The following is a 20573-nucleotide window of genomic DNA, read 5'->3' on the forward strand; positions in this document are numbered from 1 at the left end:
ATTCATGATGCTTTATCAGGCCTGTCTTCTAGATGCCCATTTTTTGACTGAGATTGGTTTTCACTATCTCTGACGTAACATCAGGACTTCAGGACTGTCACAAAATTCACTGTCACGCAAATTTGGTGACTAATGCTTGACTTTATTAGAACAAAAGTAAAACTTAGTGCTACTGTGAGAGTCTCCTCTTCTCCTTTCTTACCTCATATTCTTGTTTGAAGCCGTATCCCTCAGCCGTCTTCATCTGGTTGATGTGCTGGAGCAGGTCAGCCACCCTCACCGCCGGGTGGAGCTGACCCGTGTGATAAGGCGAGCTCTTCCTCCGACAGTGACGATGGGGCGAGCCTCCCAGTAAGCTGCTGGACTCGTTGACGGAGCTGCGCTGCTCATCTGCAAACATGAACACAGATATTTTAAGCCTTCATGCTCATATTATTATTCACTCTTCAGCATGGACTGTTCTTTTTTATTAATGTAAACTCGGCTGAAAAAGTCTAGGGGGCAGCTCAAGGAAAAAGTCAGCGTTTCTTCAGAGACGTCAGCGCTGACTGGCACGGCAGAATATTCAAACAGACAGGAGACTTGCAGGAGATTTCTCTGTTGAGAGCACCTTATGGTCTGGCAGAACAGATTGGATACATGCTTGCAAGTAAACATGGCTGAAGGTCAGGAAGGAGGGGGTTCATCTCTCTAGACACTCTCTCAAGAGTACCCATATGTTACTGGCTGTCTTACTTCGAGCGTTGCAGCCGTGAGCATCCATGAAGGAGTGGGCCATCCTCTCATCCTGCTGGAGAGTGCTCTGCTCTGTCATACTGCAGTCCAAGGAGCTCAGCTTCCGACTCTTCTCCTGCCTGTAGGACATGGCTGCCTTGTTTATGGCCACCTTCTTCCTACTGTAGAGATGCAGAGAGAGGCAGGAGGATAGAGAGAGAGGGGCAGGGAGCGATAATAGAGAACAGCAGAGATGGGGCAGAATGAGAGAAAGACAGGCAAAAAGATAAGGAAGAAAGGAGAGGAGGGTGGGTGAGGAGATGAGAAATTGGACGGAGGGGGAAATATAAGAGCTACAAGATTGAAACCGAACAAGGGGGAAAGTGCGATTTGGTGATAGCAAGAAAGTGTCAGGGGTGGTGTTGGGGTTGTGGTGGAGGTGAAAGGAGAAGGACAAAGAGGACGAAGGAAAGGGGAACTATACTGTAGGATGGGGTGGAGATAGCAATGCTGATTCCACTATAATATCCCGGACTACGAAGGGCAAGCAAGGGGAAGATGGCGTCAGGGTTTCGGGGTGGAAGATGGGGAAAGGAGTAACTTACGGGTAGTAAGGGTAAGAATAGAAGTCCCTTCTGATTAGCATGAAGGAGGAGGAAAGGAGAGAGACAGAGAGTGAGGAGAAAAAAAAGAAAGGTGACTATGGTTCATCAGAAAGATAAATGAAGATGCTCAGTATGCTGGGATGTTCCGAGCAAGCAATCATGAAGACCAAAGCTTACAGGATGTAGGAAGGGCCTGCTGCACAACACAACTCCACTCTGGACCAGTGGAGACTTTTATTTATTTTCTCCTTTCTCAAATATTCAGAAATGTAAGTGTCTGAAAAACATATCCAAATCTCCATAACAATAATATGAAGCAGAACGATCCATCTGTTGACTTTGTTTGTTGGGTGACCTTAAAAATCTTCTCAACTACTTAGGAGCTTTTGGATTTTTGAAAGGTTTTGTTGTATTCTTAAATTCGGCAGCTTCCTTACTAAGAAATCCTATTTTCTTTCCAAGGTTCACATTAGATTACATGTTTGACTTTCATCAAATATAATTGACCCTTCGCTAAGCCCCTCCCTTTAAATGGCCACTGTCAAATCCTACGTTAGCAACCGTAACTAGGCGCAGGAGGACTGTCAAGCGTTCAGACCAAGGAGAAATGGTGTACATATGGAATCTGCAAGTCCGACAGCATAGATATCCTCAAAGTTTAGAGGGGGGTGTCATATTTTTTCGTTTTTTTCAAAGCCAAAAACTCGAGAGGAGAGATGTCGGACACGGATTAAAAATTGTGTAATGATGATATCAGCACAGCCTTTATTTTACCACCCCTTGGTTTGTGCCATTGTTGGGCCTTCCCGTTGTGCCTTTAGGAGATCCAGTGTTTGGATCAGGTGAGCAATGTCCTGACACGCTTTAAACAAAATGAAAAAGTGAGATCATTTAGTTTTGCTAGCAATGGGCTTATAGATAATAAGACCTTTTAGATCATGAAAGTTATAGGGAGTCATAACTAAACATTAGAGTAAAATAAAACAGAATAACGACTTACACTGCTGTGCTAGAACATGATTGTCCTTAACATGAATTGTCAGGACGTGGGGTGCCTGGCGCTTCCGTTAGGACCGCTGAGCTTTAGCCTCGATGTTTGTGTCCTCTTCATTCTCAACACTCCGCTGACAGATTATATTCTGTATGTAGCTTTCAAATGCGTATTGTCATCCTTTCTGTCGACTTGCCTCTGATATTTGGGAACTATTTTTCCAGAAATGTGCTCTTATTTCCCTTTGGAACATCTCTCACTGTTATAAAATATACATGCCGGTGCGAAAGCTTGACAGGCGCAACAGTAACTAAGGGGGGCGGGACTTAACGAAGGGTCAATTCATCAAGTGAATTTTGCTGGTAAGTCTATGTTTATTGCAATGACTGAAGTAAAATGATGGCTTCTGTATTTTTATCTTAGGTTTCATTTATTGACATTGTTTTTTTATTATTAAAATATAGAACTTTTTTTTTTTTCAGAGAGAAAACGATGAAGTGATTTATTTAAATTAGTGTCCCTGGTGTTTGCAGATCACCAACCTTTATCCTGATATTAACATTTATTAATGCAGAAACCAAAAAGTACAATATTTAATGAACAGAAAAATAAGATAATAGACACTCAAATATAAAATCAGACAATAAAGGTCAATGTCTGTTTGACATTTAGTTCGGGATAAAACTATGTATTAATTTAACAAGCAGGAATGTGTATATAAAACTACACACACTATGATACTATGTAATACTGTCTCCAGTCATTGCTAAGCTTTTGCCTGAAAGAGAGGAGGTTTTCCTTCTTCTTTTCAGCAACCCTTACCACATATACACTTTCAGTTCTTATGCATGCAGAGGGAATAGATCTCGTGGCTACATATATCAGCACGTCTGCTCCTGTTGCCCCCATGTGGCTGTCTAGTTCCTTTTGTGCCTGTGAGATTGGACCACTGAATCTTATCAGTCACCGCCTCCTTCCAGACATCCCATTCATTCTCCCTCTATTCTGTGAGGAGAAAATTCCTCGGGTGGAGAAGTTCCTCTCACCAAAAAAAGGCAAAAACAACCTTCCTAACCAATTACTTGCCCATCCACTGGCACCTCGCAGCTGCTCGCCTCATGTAATTGAGTGGGCAATGGAATAACATGCCCCTTGATGAAATATTTCACACTCAGATGAGTGTTCCACCATTGCCCAGCGAGCGGAGGAAGAATACACTGCAGGTGCGGTGGACGACAGAGGTAATTTGCAGGTGGAAAGCAGCCAGCGATTTCCAGTGCGAGCAGGCTGCATTTGAATGTGCTCAGCCAACACGCAGACCTTGAAATTAAAAGATGAGATGAAACACAAAAGCTTGGCTAAGGCAGCGGGGGGAGTTTAGGATTAATGCGCTACTATTCCACTAACTCTGGCTGTAATTCACTCGTATTGCCAAATGCTTTCCTCAATAGACCCTGGCTGCCAAGTGGGATAGAGATAAATTCACTCCTTTGAATGGGCTACGCAGGAACAATAAGACTGTAAATGTTTGACTCTGAAAAGGTTTCATGTCACATCAACTGGCGAGCAGACACACAAAACTATCAGACACTCACCCCTTCTTGACGATGATGACGATGGCCCCGAGAAGTAGAATGAGGACCACCAGACCACCGGCACAGGCACCGAGGATCAGACCCATGTCCTCAGCATGCTGGGATACCTCCAGAGCCCGCTTAGAGTCCTTGCAGGCAGCTGCAGAGCATGACAGAGAGGTGAGGAAGAGAGGAGGAACACGGTCTCTGTGAATGGTTTTTCAGTCAACAACGAGATGCTGCATGTCTGATGTCAATAATTCATTGCCACATTAATTTTCGCTTAATTAGCACAAACAAACAGAACTATCGCCAGGAAGATTGGCAGCCTCTGCTGGGTTGTTACTGTACATCTGCTGGGAGGGAAATGCTGTTGGCTGTCTCAACTGATTTATGGCACAAAAACAAGAAGAAACGAGCCGTTCTTTTACCACAGACAGAGCCCAAACTGTGGGCGCCCAGTTAGTGACGCGTTTTCCATCAGCCCGCAGTGGTTGGTCTGCCAGAGAGGGTAGGCGGAGCTAAGCGGCTGCTTTTCCGCTCTCTGCAAGTGTTGCGAGTAAACAGTAATCTACTATGGCTGAACAAACAAAGCAACTTCAACAATAAGTGAAAATCTAAAGAAAAAGAAACAAATTTGACGCCAAGGAAAGGGAGGAAAGCGAGGAAAATCAAGAGTTACAACCGGAGCCAACCGTGGACGTCACACATGCAACTCTGTCTGGATATCTGGGAAGTGTGCTCCTGCAATAACCGTTCTGCGGAGAGGCGCCAAAGAGAACGAAACTGAGATCTTCGAGATTATATCTTTAAAGGAGAAAATACAAGATAATAAAAACATCAACTAGTGTCTTTCCAGTAGAGGTGTCCTGTTTTTCTCCAGACTAGTACCATTGTTCTCCATTATATGCTTCTATTTATCAAGTTCAAATCTTACACAAAAGTCTGGTATTTTACACCTGGACTCTACTTATACAAATTTTTGGGTCTAATTGCCTACCTGGGTACACAATTTTGTTCTGCACCTGTAGACTGCTTCAGCCAGCAGCCAGGAAACAGGCGGTGATGGCTGCAACGTTATCTTTCAGGTAAATTGTGCCTACTAATGTAGGTCGACTAAAAGTGGTTATTTGAGTGTCTGACAACTTGAGTCATGGATGACTAAAAAAAGGGCAGATTTTGAAATAATATAACAATAACATTAACTTATGTAACGTGGTACCAGTGTGAGTTCTTATTTAAACCCAAACCATGATCTATTTTTTAAACCAAGTAGTTTTAGTGTCTAAGAATAACCAAACCAAGCAAACTTGAACTTTAAACGCTGTTCATTTTGAAAGTGTAATACGACATTGCATATTGATTATTGACACCTTCACTGCGGAGCACGTGCATGCCCCAAACTGACCCTCAAGGGATACCTGGTCATCACATGTTGAAGCGCAGTGCTGCTGATCAAGCTGCAGTATGTAAGGAATTGGGAATGACACCGTGATGACATTTCACACCTTTCACAGCCTACACGTTGTTTCTTGAACCTTCTGTACCTGAGATAGCTCCAACACTGCTACCAGTAGGAAGTCTCACACATACAGAGGAGGGCTTTCTTGTACTGAAGATTATCACTGAGCTGCCTCGTGACGCTATCTTAATAGAACCTATCAATGTAACGCTTCAAAGACTGCAGCTCACTTTAAAGTCAGATGATTTATATAATATGAGATTAGTAATGGATCAAAAGAGGTTGGTGTTGTTGCAGATCCTGATAGTCTCCTAAAGTTATCCTGGCATAGTTATAGTAGTGCACTGCCTCGATATGCAGTGTCATACTGTATCTACCAGGCTGACTCAAACAGGCTGGGCACGGAACAAAGCATGCTGGAGGTCACAGATCGAGTTGGAGCTTTCTCAGGGTCACAGCTGAGTTGTCAGAAATCTCGTGTATCATGCAAAAGCTGTGCTGTAACAATCGCTCGAGGCTTCCATGGAATGAAAAGCGCTTGAACACTATTTCAGTGCACTGATATCAGCAACGTGAGCGTCTACAAAGGGAAGCTAAACATGTTTGGCTTGCGAGAGAGACAACGCTCTGGTTATCTTACCGAACTGATGCCTGCTCTCATTCAGGCAGCTCTTTCCCTCCCACCCATATGTCACAGTCTCAGTGCATTTCTGTCTGCATTCTCATCTCCGCTAGCCAAGAGCATGAAATCTCCCTCTCTGTGAATCATCTGGGCCCCCTGTTGTGTTCTATCAAAAGGTGAAAAATTGCTATCAAGGATGAATGAATTGAAGGAGTATTTTTACACTTGTGGCAGCATGCTCTTCATTAACAATCCATCTCATTGATGACAAAATAAATACGGCATGGAGATTAAAAAAATGCACAGAGACAGAATCCTTTGAGGGTCTCGGGCCTGTCGCGGCAAGTTTGGCAGCAATTGGGCGACATGGCTGCATTTTAACAAAGCCTGAATGCTTCAAAGGGGCAGTTCTTGCTTTTTGTCTGTGCCTAAAAAGACAAAATAAAAGCCTTTACAGCGAGGCAGGATGCTGAGTTTGGCTTCATAAGTGTTGGATTGGTGGCGACTATAGCTCCTGGCAGACATTACAGTCTGACAGACTTGCTATAATCATAGAAATCATGCTGGGTGAGTCATTCTGCTTTGGGGCCAGATTTAGAAATTGGCTATCACGGTCAATTTTATTGCACCAAAAAATGCAGTCATGTCAACAGGGATGCATGTATCATCATAATTTTTCATTTCGCTGTATTGGTCTGAAATGTATTGAGCACAAACAAAAGCATTCAGGCTGGTCCCTAATTAAAGCCTGAAAGAAGGCAGCACCCAGCACCCAGCACCCAGCACCCAGCACCCAGCACCCAGCACCCACGCTACCAGAGCTCCTTAAAGAAAAACATTTTATCATTTGCATCACTATCATGTGACCACCTCAGCCTCAACCTCGACTGGAGCAGCGGTTAACTCAATATGAATAACTCATTACAGAACCTATTCACCTTGTTGTCTATGCTAGCTGCAGTTAAATTCTGCATTTTGTATTTCTGCTACTGCCTACATGTGCAGGAGGCAAGTTTCCATTTAAGCTTTTCCTTATAGCCCACCATGCAGCGCAGCTGTAATGTGTAAGCCTCTTTACACCAGCATGTGCATGTCCAGTGTCTGTGAGTGGTCGTGTGCATAGGCACCTGAGCAATGGAGCAAGTGGAGCAAATGCATCCCCATTATTTATAAAGGGGGAGCAAAGTTCTGGTTTTGCTTCCCCACTTTTTGTCTTTTTAAAAATAAACTTATCATCATACAGTCCCCGCAATCAGGTGATTATATTTAAGCCCCCTATATCAATGATCATTTTACTATTTTCAGCAACTCATAAAAACAAGTAATAAAAAAATCTGACATTTTTCGACCCCCCTTTAAATTGTTCCGTCGAACCCGTAGCTGATCGTTTGCCTCAGCGTGCTTTAGCTGCCAATCACAGTCTGTCGATCCACACAGGAGTCTGACTGACAAAGGTGAGACACATTTAGCTTCACTGCGATCATGGATAGATCAAGATAGGCGAGCGTATGTTGATGAACCTGCTTGGCCCGCTGACTCCAGCCAAACCTAAAATTAGCTAAAAGTAGGATTTTTCTGTCGCAGAGATGCCGAACAGATGTGCCAGTCAACGTTAGTTAACTTTGCCCGCCCACCTCACGTTAGCCTGCTGGTCCAATATAATAGACCTGCAGAGCCAGAGAGCATCAGCAGAGCCACCACTAAAACAGTGGGTCTGCTCATCTAAACTGCAGGCCATTGTTTCTCCACTGCTCTCAGCTGTGGAGATGGGACGAAGAAGCAGAATTAAGAGTCATCTCTTAAGTGTAACGTGGCTATTATATATTTGGCATTATAGCCCTGCTGATTGTATTATTTGGGATATAATGGAGGAGAGTAAACGCACATAAACGCACATAAACGCACATAATCTTAGTAATCTAGAATAGTGCAGGTGGTTGTTACTTGACTTAATCCAAGGGGGTAGAGATGCAGGACCCCAGGACCCCCTGCCACATGTATCATTCTAAGTTTGCTCCCCATTTTGAAAGATAACCAGGCGCCCATGGTTATGTGATTTATGCTTTCAGTTTTGTTCGTATGAACCACAGACTGTATAAAAATATGGACGACATGACAGCTCCCTAAAAGTGAAGCCAAAACCTTTTGAGCGCCCCCTGCTGACTGGCCTCAGTATAGTTCATAAAGCCCGCCTCTCCATGTTAACAGATGGGACATGGGTCAAACTATAAAATCAAAATACACATTAAATATTTTTCCTCAAACATGGTTTCTGTCATTATAGTTTGTTCTTATCATGCTGATTGATGTCCAAGTGTTCATTTATCTGACAAGTTTATTTTGAATTCATTATTTGATGCTGTCAAAAGAATGATTGACAGCTCTGTTGACAAATCTGGCTCCTGCAGCCGATCTGTTCTGAGTGGAGGATGAACGGCAAGAAGAAATGTAACTCAATCGCTACAGTCATTGAAGTTTCCATACCTGTGAATGTTAACCTCAGACCAACACAAAGATGCTGTTCTGCTGTTAAACACGCCGGCGTGCGGGATTTTAGCTGTTTTTTTGGTTAGTTAAGTGTGTGTGTTTTGGTTAGCGGAAGTGGCTACGGCGGCGCCACCTGCCGATTTTCCACTGCACAGACTCTGGCTCCAAATGACGTCACCATGGCAAGATGGCAGCGCCTATCACGGGGCTTTTTTGGCTTCAATTTCGTACAATGAGAGAGGATGGAGATGTGTCGTCCATCTTTATAGTCATTGGTATGAACACATACTAGTTCTCACAGTGCTAAAGCTTGTCTGGACAAGTCTTTTTTTGCTTTAAAATAAAAACGTGTTAATATGGACGCAGCCTTGGGTAAATGGAGTGCTCCTCCACAGCACTTATTCCATCAGTGCATCATCAGAGTCTAACTGCTCCCCTGCTGTTTTTGTTACACAAACACTGTTCACTTTTGATGAATCAATAACTTCTAATTTTGTTGGTGTTTAGGTACCGCTGACACGATGGTGAAAAGGCCACTCCAAGCTGTGTTTACCTTAAATTACGGGTACATCTTTGACACCGGGATCTTTTGTGTTTATTGGCATTGGTTATACACAACCTGCGAATATTCACCCCTCCACCGCTCTTCTGAACTTGCGGCCGTCCAGTGCCCAGTGTGATGATCTTGCTGATATTAGGTTGTGATTTGAACGTGTTCTATAAAGGCTCTCATAGTTTAAAGCAATATAACATTCATTCTGACGGACTCAAGTCAGCCAAACCTGCTGCTTTGTCTCTTTTTTAACTCAATAATTAATTCCAATCACTCACACTGACTGGATTCAAAAGAAGGCCCTGGTGTCTTTACAGTTGAGTGTAAATAAACCATTTGAGTATTTATGGTATGATGCCTTTCTATTCAGCTGTCACACAAATTTTAAGCAACATTTTCAAATGCTGCAAAAGCTAAATGTGAATTTGATGCTTTTCTGCCGGCTGAGCTGACATGAATAAAAACCTTCTCTTGTAGCAGAATCTTTCAGGGCGATTTGATTTGTAATGTACATGTTCGCAGTGTTTCTCAGTGTTAGCCAAGGTTGGCATCGGACGACAAGGAAACAAAGAAAAGGGCCCGGATGGCAGAGAGAGAAAAAAACACCCTCGCCCACTCTGCGGTGGCTTCACAGCTGGCAGCATCTGTGTGTGGGAAGCTGGTGAGAGGAAATGAGAAGCAGCCAGGAACGGACCTGTGTGCCCCCTCTGAGGGGACTGGAGTAGCATCAACATGTCCTCGGGGCCTGCCTTCCTGCCTGCCGCAGATGTATATACACAACTACAGTATAAAATGGATCCTATAAATATCCCTGCAACCCACCTACTCCACTTAGGTGACACGCCGGCAGACAATAGTAAGGTGGGAGTCTTTGATGTCATCGCACTTCAGATAAGAAAGAGTTCAGGGAGAGGAATCCAATTTAACTGCCACCCTTCTCAAGAGCACTACAAACTTCAGACATAATTCAGCAGGGAGGAAGGAGGGGAACAACTCCATTTCACCTTCCGTCTCTCTCCTTCTCCCCTATTGTTTGAACTGAGAGCCTTCTATCAGTGTCTGTCTCTCAAGCAAACACTCCTGGTCGCTTCCTCTCTCAGGGAGGGGAGAGAAAAAAAGGATACGTTGCTGCAGTCTGTATTTCAAAGCCATCAGAGCCCAGGAGGGGTTTGCCAAAATGTCAGTGTCAGTGATTCGAGAGGAACAGAGTAAGAACACGGATGCATGTTTGCTTTCACCTCTCCTCCGGTCTGTCTCTGTTGAGGGGAGATTGGCACAGGGGGCTTCCTTCCTGCAGCACCCAAAACAACACTAAGTCGGTGTCAAATCCTATAAGCAGCCAACCTGATCCAGGATCATCGTGGAAGTCCCTGACATGCACCCTGTCCCAAATCACTGAATCCTAAAGTGGTTTTGATCACCTACAGAATCACAAATTCACTTATTCAACATCATGTCAGCCAGGAAAAGAGGTGGCAGCATCTTCAGATTTCCAGCTTTCAGTAACCTGCTTCATATTGTCATGCCCTCATTACAATAGATAATAGTTACATTTTATTCAGCAGCTTAATTGCTGAGACATGGGGATACGACTCTGCAAGACAGAGTGTGACAAAGGAGTCCATAGGGCCAAACACGAGCAGACAGGTGTTTAACAAGTCCCTGATATCACGCTAATATCTTACCTAGATCATTATGATTTATTACATCCCCACTGCCACCCAATCACTGCAGCACTGCATGCACAGGTGAAACCCAACTGCACAAACAAGAAGATGTACTGCAACCGCAAGATAATAACAGAATAAGCTCTTTAGATGAACGTTACAATCAGCAGCTTGTTAAAATCTGATTTCTCATAAAGCTGCATATAGCACCTGTTCAATCTTCTTCACATCACAATGCCGCAATGCAAAGCACAACTGTAGGGCGGCTGTGGCTCAGTGGGAGAGTTGGTCGTCTCTCATTCAGAGGGTTGGGGGTTTGATCCCTGGCTGCTACAGTCACATTACCTTGGGTAAGACACTGAACCCCAGACTGGTGTATGAATGGGTGTAGATCCTGACTGGAGATTGTGAGAGAGGGTGAATGTGACATGTAGTGCTGTGAATGGTGAGAAGAATAGAAAAGTGTTATATAAGTACAAGCTATTAATCATTCCATAGAACTGGATGTTTTTAGCATTGCACCAGAACTATGACGGACACTATTTTAGATGCTAGTTTGTAGCCAGCTGCTGCAGCATGTTTGCTTTCACCTGAAGCGACAACTCCATTGGATATTACCAGTAAAGCTATAGAAGGCAACATCTGTATTTAGTTTGATAAATAATTAATCCGGTCTGAATCAAACAACCAATCAGGCTTAGCTTTCCACAGAACAGGCCAATCACAGCAACTCTGTACAAACTAGCGTAATCCAGCTTCTACGGGACATGTGTCGGCAGCGCGCACGCAGAGGTTGTGTCAGTCAGGAGCTATGGCAACTGGCGGTAAATTACCTCCTTTGCCGACAGCGGCATATACTGCTAAAGCAGCAAAAAGATGGAAGAGCAGGGAGGAGAAAAAAGCTACAAAGAGAGCCTTAAAAACAAAAAAGGGATCAGACGAGTGGGAGAGTAAGGGGCTGAAGAGCGATGCAGAGGTTGCCCTGTTACTTCTTGACAGGTAACAGTAGCACTAAGCTCCAACACCTAAGGTAAAAAGGTGTTCCACACCAGCAATCATAACTATAATGATAACTTTAGTTGTATTTGAACATTTTGCAACAATAAAGTTAACTTTTTGGAATAAACAGCATCTCTCCCCTCTCTCGTGCGTGTGCGCGTGCATGTTTGGTGTAGCGGAGTAATACAGAGAGTCTGGCTGTTTTTTACATGCAATGTTCATGTTGCTTACTGACACTTTAAGGCAACTGCTGTATTGTGGGTGTATGTTTTCTGCACTGGAGTAATTTTCAGTCACAATTATAGATGTACAGAAAGAGGCCAGAAGAGGCTCAGTAGCACTGTAGCATCGAAACCCGACAAACAGCTAGTGTAAAAGAAACCCATATTTTATGTAGTTTTTATATCTGCAAAACCTTTCCATTCCACCGGGTCCAGCAGGAAGAACACTAAAGTGAAGGTGCTATTGGCCTCTGGATGCTGAGGCAAAGAAAGAAGCTAGAAAATCATTTTTTTGGCTTATTAACTGCATGCAATTCTCATTAAATGGACACCATCTTGTATCTGTGATCAAGGCTGTGGTGATATCCAACATTCATGATCAGTTAACAGCACACCCACACAAACTGTGGACTCAAGAAAATAGACAACAATGCTGTCCAGCACGCTTATGTTCAAGTGTTGTCTACTGCAACACGATGACATGTATTACTCCTCCAGGATGTGCAGACGTCATTAACGGAGCAGGACAGGAAATCAAGAATGCAAATACACTGATTAACAACTGATGGAAAATGACTTCAATAATAGCACCAGAAATGGGTTTCATTTCACTGAAATGAAAGTCTTCCTCAAGACACCTCTGGTCTGTTCCACTAGCTTCTGCAACTCTGTGCAATTTTTCACTGGTTTCTTTCATCGGTTTTTCTGACATGTTAAGCGTGTTCCTGGGAATTCTACTCATATTCGAACATATCTGCTTGCTGCTCGCAATTTGAAGTTAAAAAACGTTCTGATCTTTACAAGGTTAAAAACAAATCATTTATCTTTAAATAGATTTAAATATTTTAAAAAACTACAGCTCCATTGATGTGCGTTAGTCATTGTAACATTGTTTTTTCCATATCCATGACATCTCTTCTAAATTATTTTTTTTCCAAGAATATTCATTTCTGTCTTGCTTTCTGACCGGACCTTATTCTGTTGAGGTGGAAAAGTAATACCACCTGCAACCACTTAGGCCTTATGGGAAATGTTGTTTGTTTAAAGATATAATCTCGACGATCTCAGTTTCATTCTCTTTGGCGACACCTATGTCGATAAATGGTAATTACAGGAGCACACTTCCCAGATATCCAGACAGTGTTGCATGTGTGACGTCCACGGTTGGCTCCGGTTGTAACTCTTGATTTTCCTGGCTGACGGTCGCTTTCCTTTTTGGACAGTTTGCTTCATCTGAGCGTCAAATTTGTTTCTTTTTCACTTCTTGTTGAAGTTGTATCTGTAGTCATCCATCTTTTCTTTGTTTGTTCAGCCATAGTAGATTACTGTTTACTCGCAACACTTGCAGAGACCGGAAAAGCAGCCGCTTAGCTCCGCCTACCCTCTCTGGCAGACCAACCACTGCTGGCTGATGGAAAACGCGTCACTAACTGGGCGCCACTTGAGATTTTTTCCATGAAAGTCGCACCAGACACCCAGTCTGTAATACTGCAAATGCAAAGGCTTTCATCAGTGGGCCATCGGCTCAATCACCATTGTGTTACCTCATTCGGTGACAGATAGTGACTTAAAATCTTCCAGATTGTTACTTTAAGGCCACTAAAAACAATTTAGGGTCTTTGTTATTTACCGTTGCTGTCTTAACAAGTCAACTGCACACCTTCTGCTGAGTAAAAAAAGTTGCAGCTTTTTTTCATTGTAGTCAGTGTGAATTTAACGTGTTTTACATGTAAGAGAAGCTGGAGGATTTGGTTTCACTTCCACTGAAAACATTTAAAGTTTTTGAATCACGCCCACTGTCATCAAGGCGAGTATCCAATCATTTCATCTTGTTTTGTGCTGTAAGGAACCTCTCCACGTTCTTTGAAACTCCTATTACGTAGCTTACAATGCACAAGGTTAGAGAGACGCCAGAAGATAACCTTTGGGATAGACATGTTTATGGTATACTGAATCATAATGAATGTGATAATGACTTATTTTGTGAACATGTTACATGGAGCATCCTCAGAATGGAAACGTAAAAGTTTTACCTTTGCGAGCGATCCGGATGCAGTTAATTCTGGTCTCCTGTGAGCAAAAGAAAGAAGGCTGGGTTAATTCAGTCGGCTCGGTATCATCGAGACACAAAGATTAGCAGGAAAAAAAAGACCACAGTGAAGTTAATTGTGAGTCAGTATTCACAACCTCATCTGAAACTTGCAACACAGGCGGCCATGTGTGTCAAAGTCACCCAGACCTTTGCTACTTGGAGGAAATAATTGAAATTTCTAAGCGGATGACATCTCCTTGTGATATGAGAGACCTCTGCTCCCCGTCACCATGTGAGGTCCCTCACCCCCAGCCCACTGATTGGCTTCATCTCCCCCAAAACAGCCACCTCTATTACAGTGATATAGGGCCATGTTCCCAAATTAAGATTTAAGGAAGTTAAATCAGCCTTTATGGGCAATTATGCTAATCTGTGCTGTGAGATTGGAGTCAAAAACCTTTCACCTAAAACGCTTGCCAAATTACCTTTTTTTAATTGGAAATCTGTTTCAAGTGGAGCTCCATCTCCTCTCATGTCGAACAGTGACGGATCAGTCATATTGACTCCCACTCAGGGGTTATTAAAGCAGCGTCAGGTAGTATGTCATGTGTCACCCTGTCCTCTGTCAAGGTGGGCCGTTTGGCCTTTTGGAACAGAAACACCCAGAGCTTGTCAAAGTAGCAAATGTAATGCAACTGAGCCTCCAATCTCATTTAAAAGAGGGATATACGCGATATTGAAGAGTCCCAAACCTCGGGGAGGATTTTATCAAGTTTGATTTCAGTATTGGATCTGCTTATCAAATCTGAATCCTTTCTAATCCCTTACAGAATCCATGGAGGTTCAGCTTTCAAGGTTTTTAAGTAAATAAACTTCTAAATAACAGAACTGAAAGTTTCAGTCAGACAAACAGCATTTAAAGCCTCTCTTCAAAGCCACCAGACGATATTGAATAAAACAGCGATTTGACCTTGGAGAACACAGACAACTGTCTGGTCCATTACTGCCTCGGTTAGTTTCTTTGTGTGTTTTTCTAAATACTGTGTTTGATCTGAACTAACCATTTACAACTACAAAGTCACACAACAACAAGCAAACAGATCCAGGGAGCACGGTGGCTTTAAAGCCGGCATAGTGATGACTGTTTCTGCTTTAAAAGAAAGTATCTCACTCTGTAACCGAACAGTCCGTCTTTGTTTCTTTAATGTTGTCAGAAACCTCAAAAAAACTATCAGAGCATATCAGTGGCGAAAACCAGGGCTGCGGTCCAAAAGTCCAACAAAGTCTGTTCCTAACCACTCTTCATAGACCTGGATGGGAAACATCATGAGGTCAAGGAAAGGTTTGAGGACAATTGAAAGGAGTTGCGGTGCTCAGAGAATATGACTGCACTTACACTGGGCGAATGTTACCGATGTCACGTGAGTCTGCTGCGTAAAAAACCTACAATTTACCGGAGATGTGCGACAAAGAGCGCATCTATCACTGTGTTGTTTCAAGCAGCCATAAAGATAAAAACAACCATCATTTTCTATTCTATCTTACTTCATCCTGTGTCTTTGTCTGCACTCGCTTTGCTCTGACATGCAAACAAACGCAGATAAATATTTATCTTTCTTATTAATGACGGGAAAAACAACAGCCGCGCTTCAGCTTTAAGCTTCATCGTCATCAAAACAGCAGAAAGCATGCTTTAAATAGGAAAGTGGGGTTTGAACTTTGAACTGCACTGATCTGTAGTATCTGAAAGTAGCGAAACAAATGCAGTTTGATTTATTAATTGATGGTGGAGGTTGGAAGAAATATAAGTTATCAAAGGTGAAATGAAAAAGTCTTCACGTTTAGATTGTTGCTCACCCTCCTCTCATATTTATCCACATGAATCTTTATTGTGTGAAAATAATAATGAGTCCTGTAAAGATGCCACTCAAATCTACCGCGTGTTTTCATGAACGGCCGAAAGGTGCGTCACTTTAAATGTAGCTGCCACAAGGAATTGTGGGTCATCATTTTCTCCTCTCCTTTCGTAAAAGGACGTACCAGTGCTTCCTCTGCTGAAGGAGCTAATAAAAGATGCAATGAAGCTTCTTTCCTTATCCTTTACATAATTTGAAGCGCTCTTATCATGGCTGACACTTAAACACTTCCGGGTCGTTTCACTCCGTTAGGAAGCTTCATAACCAAAGAGGACTTTTCGACCGGAGCCTGCGACTTTAAGGGGATGAAGTATGATTGGGTGTATTTGCCTTGAAAGATTTCACTGCAGTTACAGCTGTTTCACATCTGCAGGCTGAAGCGATTTACTGGATCAGTTCCAAAATGCTTTGTATCTAATAATCATTAAGACTCGAAATAAAACAAAAGACCAGGATTCCAAAATGTAAGTGTATTATCTAAATGTGAAATAAACTGCTGCAGACTACTTGTGTAATTTTAAATAAAGCAAACATGGTGATCAGCTCTGGCTTCGGAAGAAAGGCCTGCAACCTGAACTATATGTATATTTTGTCCCCATCACCGCACATCCGCAACCTTGGAGTCATTTTCGACAGCAACCTCAGCTTTGAACAACACGCCAATCAAATCACCAAGACTGCCGTTTTCCACCTCAAAAACATCGCTCGTCTCCGTTCATCACTCTCTTTCTCTGCTGCCGAAACTCTGATCCATGCTTTCATCACATCCAGAGTCGACTAATGCAACAGCATCCTTTATTGTTCATCATCCAAAGTCCTCAATAAACTCCAACACATCCAGAACTCTGCTGCCCGCCTCCCGGGAACACATCACCCCTGTCCTCCAGAACCTCCACCGACTCCCCTGTTTCACAACGCGTCCAGTTCAAAGTCCTTCTTCTCAGCCACAAAGCCCTCCATAACCAGGCCCTGTCATACCTCACAGACCTGCTCCACCGCCACGCTCCTGGGGTGAGAGAGCTTTCTCCATAGCTGCCCCCTCCCTCTGGAACTCTCTACCCAAACACGTCTGAGACTGACCTGACCTCCTTCAAATCACTGATCACGACCCACCTTTGTAGAACCTCTGATGCTGATTTTTTCATTGTTTTAATTGTTTGGTTTCCTCTTCTTGTGTTTCTTCTGTTCTTATTTTGTTTCTTTAGTTGTTTTAAAATGTAAAGTGCCTTTGAGTATCATGAAAAGCGCTATATAAAAAAAAAGTATTATTACAGATAAGATCCAATAACGTATTATTAGCTTAGCGTATATCTCAGTATCTGTAGCTGCATCATAAACAGATCTGAACTCAACCCCTGCACAGCACACATTCCAGTACATCCAGTAAGTGAAATCTGGGATGAGTGACAGGTAATCCCAGATGATGAGTGACGATAAACACAACAGAAGGCTGAAAATGAAATATCAGCATGCTGGCATTTTCATTTCTAGTGTAATAGATAGCAGTAATTTAGATATTGATTTGTACAGATATGACAGAGGTGAAAAGTGTGTTTGTTTGCTGCTTGTGTGTCAAAAGAAACTGGCAGCAGCAATCATGCATCTTTCAAGCGTCACTGACAGCATATCCGCCAAAGCAATTAGTGTTTCAATTCAATGGCAGCTCATGGTCCCCAGTAAGCCTCGTACTTCTAATTTATTCTGGGTAATTGTCAAAATAATTTTCTTTCTCTTTCTCCCTGAACAGCCCGTCTCTCACGAAACACATTAGTTAAGGAAAATAGAATGGAAAGTGTTTGCAGGACACAAAAAAGAAAAATCTGCAACACGAATTTTAATGTTCCTGTTCTTTTGTTTGTTTGTGTCTTCCTCAGAGCTGCTTCACCAACACAGCTTTTCATGTGGTTACAAGGAACAAACATAAAAAACACAGGCAATGATAGATAAAGCTGGCCACTGTTACAAAATGAACATCTCTTTGAGACCTTAAAGAGCAACTTGCAGGTTGGAGACCCCAGTGAATCAATCATTTCGTCTTTTTGAACGAAATATATTAATGAATACAGTACAGCAGCTTCTGGAGTCAATTTTTGTACATTTTCTTATATTTCTGCATTAAAACAAAAAACTGGATGTGACCTAACATAAAGTAGTCCCACCGATTAATGACGGGTTTCACATTAATAAATACGGATCTAAATGCCAGTCTTGTCACTGAAGATAAAGAAATTGTTCATTCATATGCATACGACGGACCACAGGCTTATAATGATGAGCCTGCTAGGCGTCACAGAGACCAGGAACAGGCCAGGATGAGGAGAAATAACGGCCACAGGAGAGACGTTGAGAACCAGTGGAGACCTGGGAAGGTGTCATGATGAGTGACCGCCGTCAGCTAGCGATATCTAACGATGTGCTCACATCACAACACTGTAAAGTTTATCACATTCCAAAGGCTGTAACAAATCATGAGTCGTAGCAAGTGGGAGCATTAATACTTACCCATTACAGTAACTAATGGGCGAGCGTCGGCCTGTATCAGCTGTATTTCGTATTGCTTTCTATAACGGTAAATCCGTACTACGTTTTACGGCGCCACAGCGGTGTGTGAGAGAGCGATGACAGTTTCCTGATACTTTGATTGACAGGTGCCTGTGTGTCCTGTCCCGTCTCTTCACATAACGCACCCAGGCACGAAGCTAGCTCAGTTCCTCTTCCTGTCAGGAGAACGGAGGGCTCGATGTCCTGTCAAGCTTGAATTTGTGCAACCGGCACAAACGCAAAAATGAACTATGATAGGAACTGATGAAATGTGTTAGGCTACTGAAATAATATCTACACAATACAATCCAGCCGCTCAGACTCACTACCACCTACTTCTGCACATTGTGCTAAAGCAGAGTCGGACACCGCAAGTCCCTCTTGTTACATAATATGAAGCAATGTTGCTGTTTTCAGCAGCTTTGGTGAAAACGTTCACGGTTTCCTCTAAATGTGTGCCCTTATGTCTTGAAAATGACAAGAAATCGAGGATTAACCCTTTCCACAGCCACTTTCAGACAAGATTGAGTATTAATGTAATAAAAACTGTTACCTGCAAGCTGCTCTTTAAGCTCATTAGCAAAATATTTACTGATAAATCAACTAAGATCCCTGGTCTTGATCGTTGCTTGTGTTGTATTAACTCTCAGATGTACGTCACTTTGCACAAAAGCGTCTGCTAAATAAAATTGTAACTTTGAAAGAAGTAGGCTTTCTATCCATTCTTGTTTCACACAATCAGACCTGTTTTTGTGACCTGTGGAGTCCCCGCTTGCTGACCGAACTTTTGCACTGGCTTCACTTTTCAAACCAGAGGCTACGTCCACTTGTTACATCCAGTCTGTGACTCAGATGCAGCGTGTCGGCCCTGACCTGGACCGCATACTGACTGTGATCTTCCTCTCGCAGCACTGATGAGTGTGGCTGCATCCTGTGAGGGGTCAGACACTGATATCTGCGGCCAGGCAGGCAAACATAAGCCCCATATGGACCTTATAATTTAAACAGCGTTTACTCTCACTGCCTCTGTGCACACTGGCCACACTGATACTCCTTACTCATGCTTCAGTCACTTCTTCAATTGCTCCTTTTCAGTTCTCTACGAGCCTGGGAGGCAGAGTTTGATTTTGCCTGCAGAAAAATCTGATTCCTAAGGTTTTAAAAGAGCAGGAACATAAGGGGATCTGAGTACACTTAATATTCTGCATGTAATTATCTTCCAAAATCTGTTTAGATTCATGTTGCCACTTTGCTTGTGTGATGTTTGTATGGGATTTTTATTGAGAAACGATGCAACATTACCTGCTTCTATTTACCCGAGGGAAACAATCGACCAAAAGCCACCCTGAAAATGCATTACACACATCACACCATTGGAAATAAATAAAGCCTTGTTTATGCAGAGAACTGCTTCCTCTCTCCTGCTGCATACCGCCTCCTGCTTTCAGACTTGCTTGACACAAATCTAAATTGACTGTCAAGGTTGCTAAAACATTAAAGTAGTGTGTCTGAGCTGCAGAAACAAAAGCCCTGTCAGGCATCTTAATAGCTCTTACCCCTCTGAAGTTACTGGTGGCCTGGAAATAGATGAGGTAGTTCTTGGTGGGGTCTAAAGGGCTGTTCCAGTAGCCGTTGTAGGTGTGGTTGTCACCCACAGTGAAGGGCGTGGCCTCAGGGAGACTGCTGGGAGCCAGCTCAGCTGTGTAGTAGTGTGGGGCCCCTTTGGCCTGCGCCTCATTGTGGGAGTTTGGTGTGGGGAAACAGTCGACCGTGCCCAGCTCTCTCCTCTTCACCTGACGGGATCCATCCTCTTCCACCACCACCACCTGATAGGCACTGGAGGAGGACAGTGTGGAGCTCAGTTATCCGTACCAGCAAAACAGTTTATTGAAGTCACACATCTTTATTCAAGAGAGAGGTCTTTGATTTCTTTTTTGTTCAAATTTTGTCATGATTTCCCTCAAAACCCTCCATCAAACCCGAGAAGTACCTCCATGCACCTAGATATGCTCTGCTTGTGCTCGAACTGTGTCCTCCACTCAGATAAATTGATGCTTTCTTGGATTTCCTGTGCTCATAAAACGTCTGCTCTCAGTTTTATTTTTTGCTCTCATATTTTTGTGCAACAACTGAACTGTTGAAATCCCCCGAACCAATCAAAATCCAGCTATGGTTTAGACCAATGAATT

The 20573-nt window shown here is 43.0% G+C and overlaps 1 protein-coding gene across 1 annotated transcript in view; it reads right to left on the minus strand.

Moving 5' to 3' along the window:
- The window catches only part of ptprua (protein tyrosine phosphatase receptor type Ua), a 243005-nt gene that overhangs the window by 46621 nt on the left and 175811 nt on the right, over positions 1–20573 (minus strand). The window contains exons 12-16 of the mRNA XM_069681002.1: positions 19941–20220; positions 13929–13965; positions 3906–4044; positions 736–893; positions 203–390 (exon numbers count right to left, since the gene is read on the minus strand). Of these exons, the coding sequence (XP_069537103.1) occupies positions 203–390; positions 736–893; positions 3906–4044; positions 13929–13965; positions 19941–20220 (802 nt within the window). The remainder of the gene's footprint in view (positions 1–202; positions 391–735; positions 894–3905; positions 4045–13928; positions 13966–19940; positions 20221–20573) is intronic.

This window comes from Semicossyphus pulcher, unplaced genomic scaffold, assembly GCF_022749685.1.
Source record: "Semicossyphus pulcher isolate SPU_LCO1_2020_fin unplaced genomic scaffold, fSemPul1.0.p SCAF_5, whole genome shotgun sequence".
Taxonomy (NCBI): Eukaryota; Metazoa; Chordata; class Actinopteri; order Labriformes; family Labridae; genus Semicossyphus; species Semicossyphus pulcher.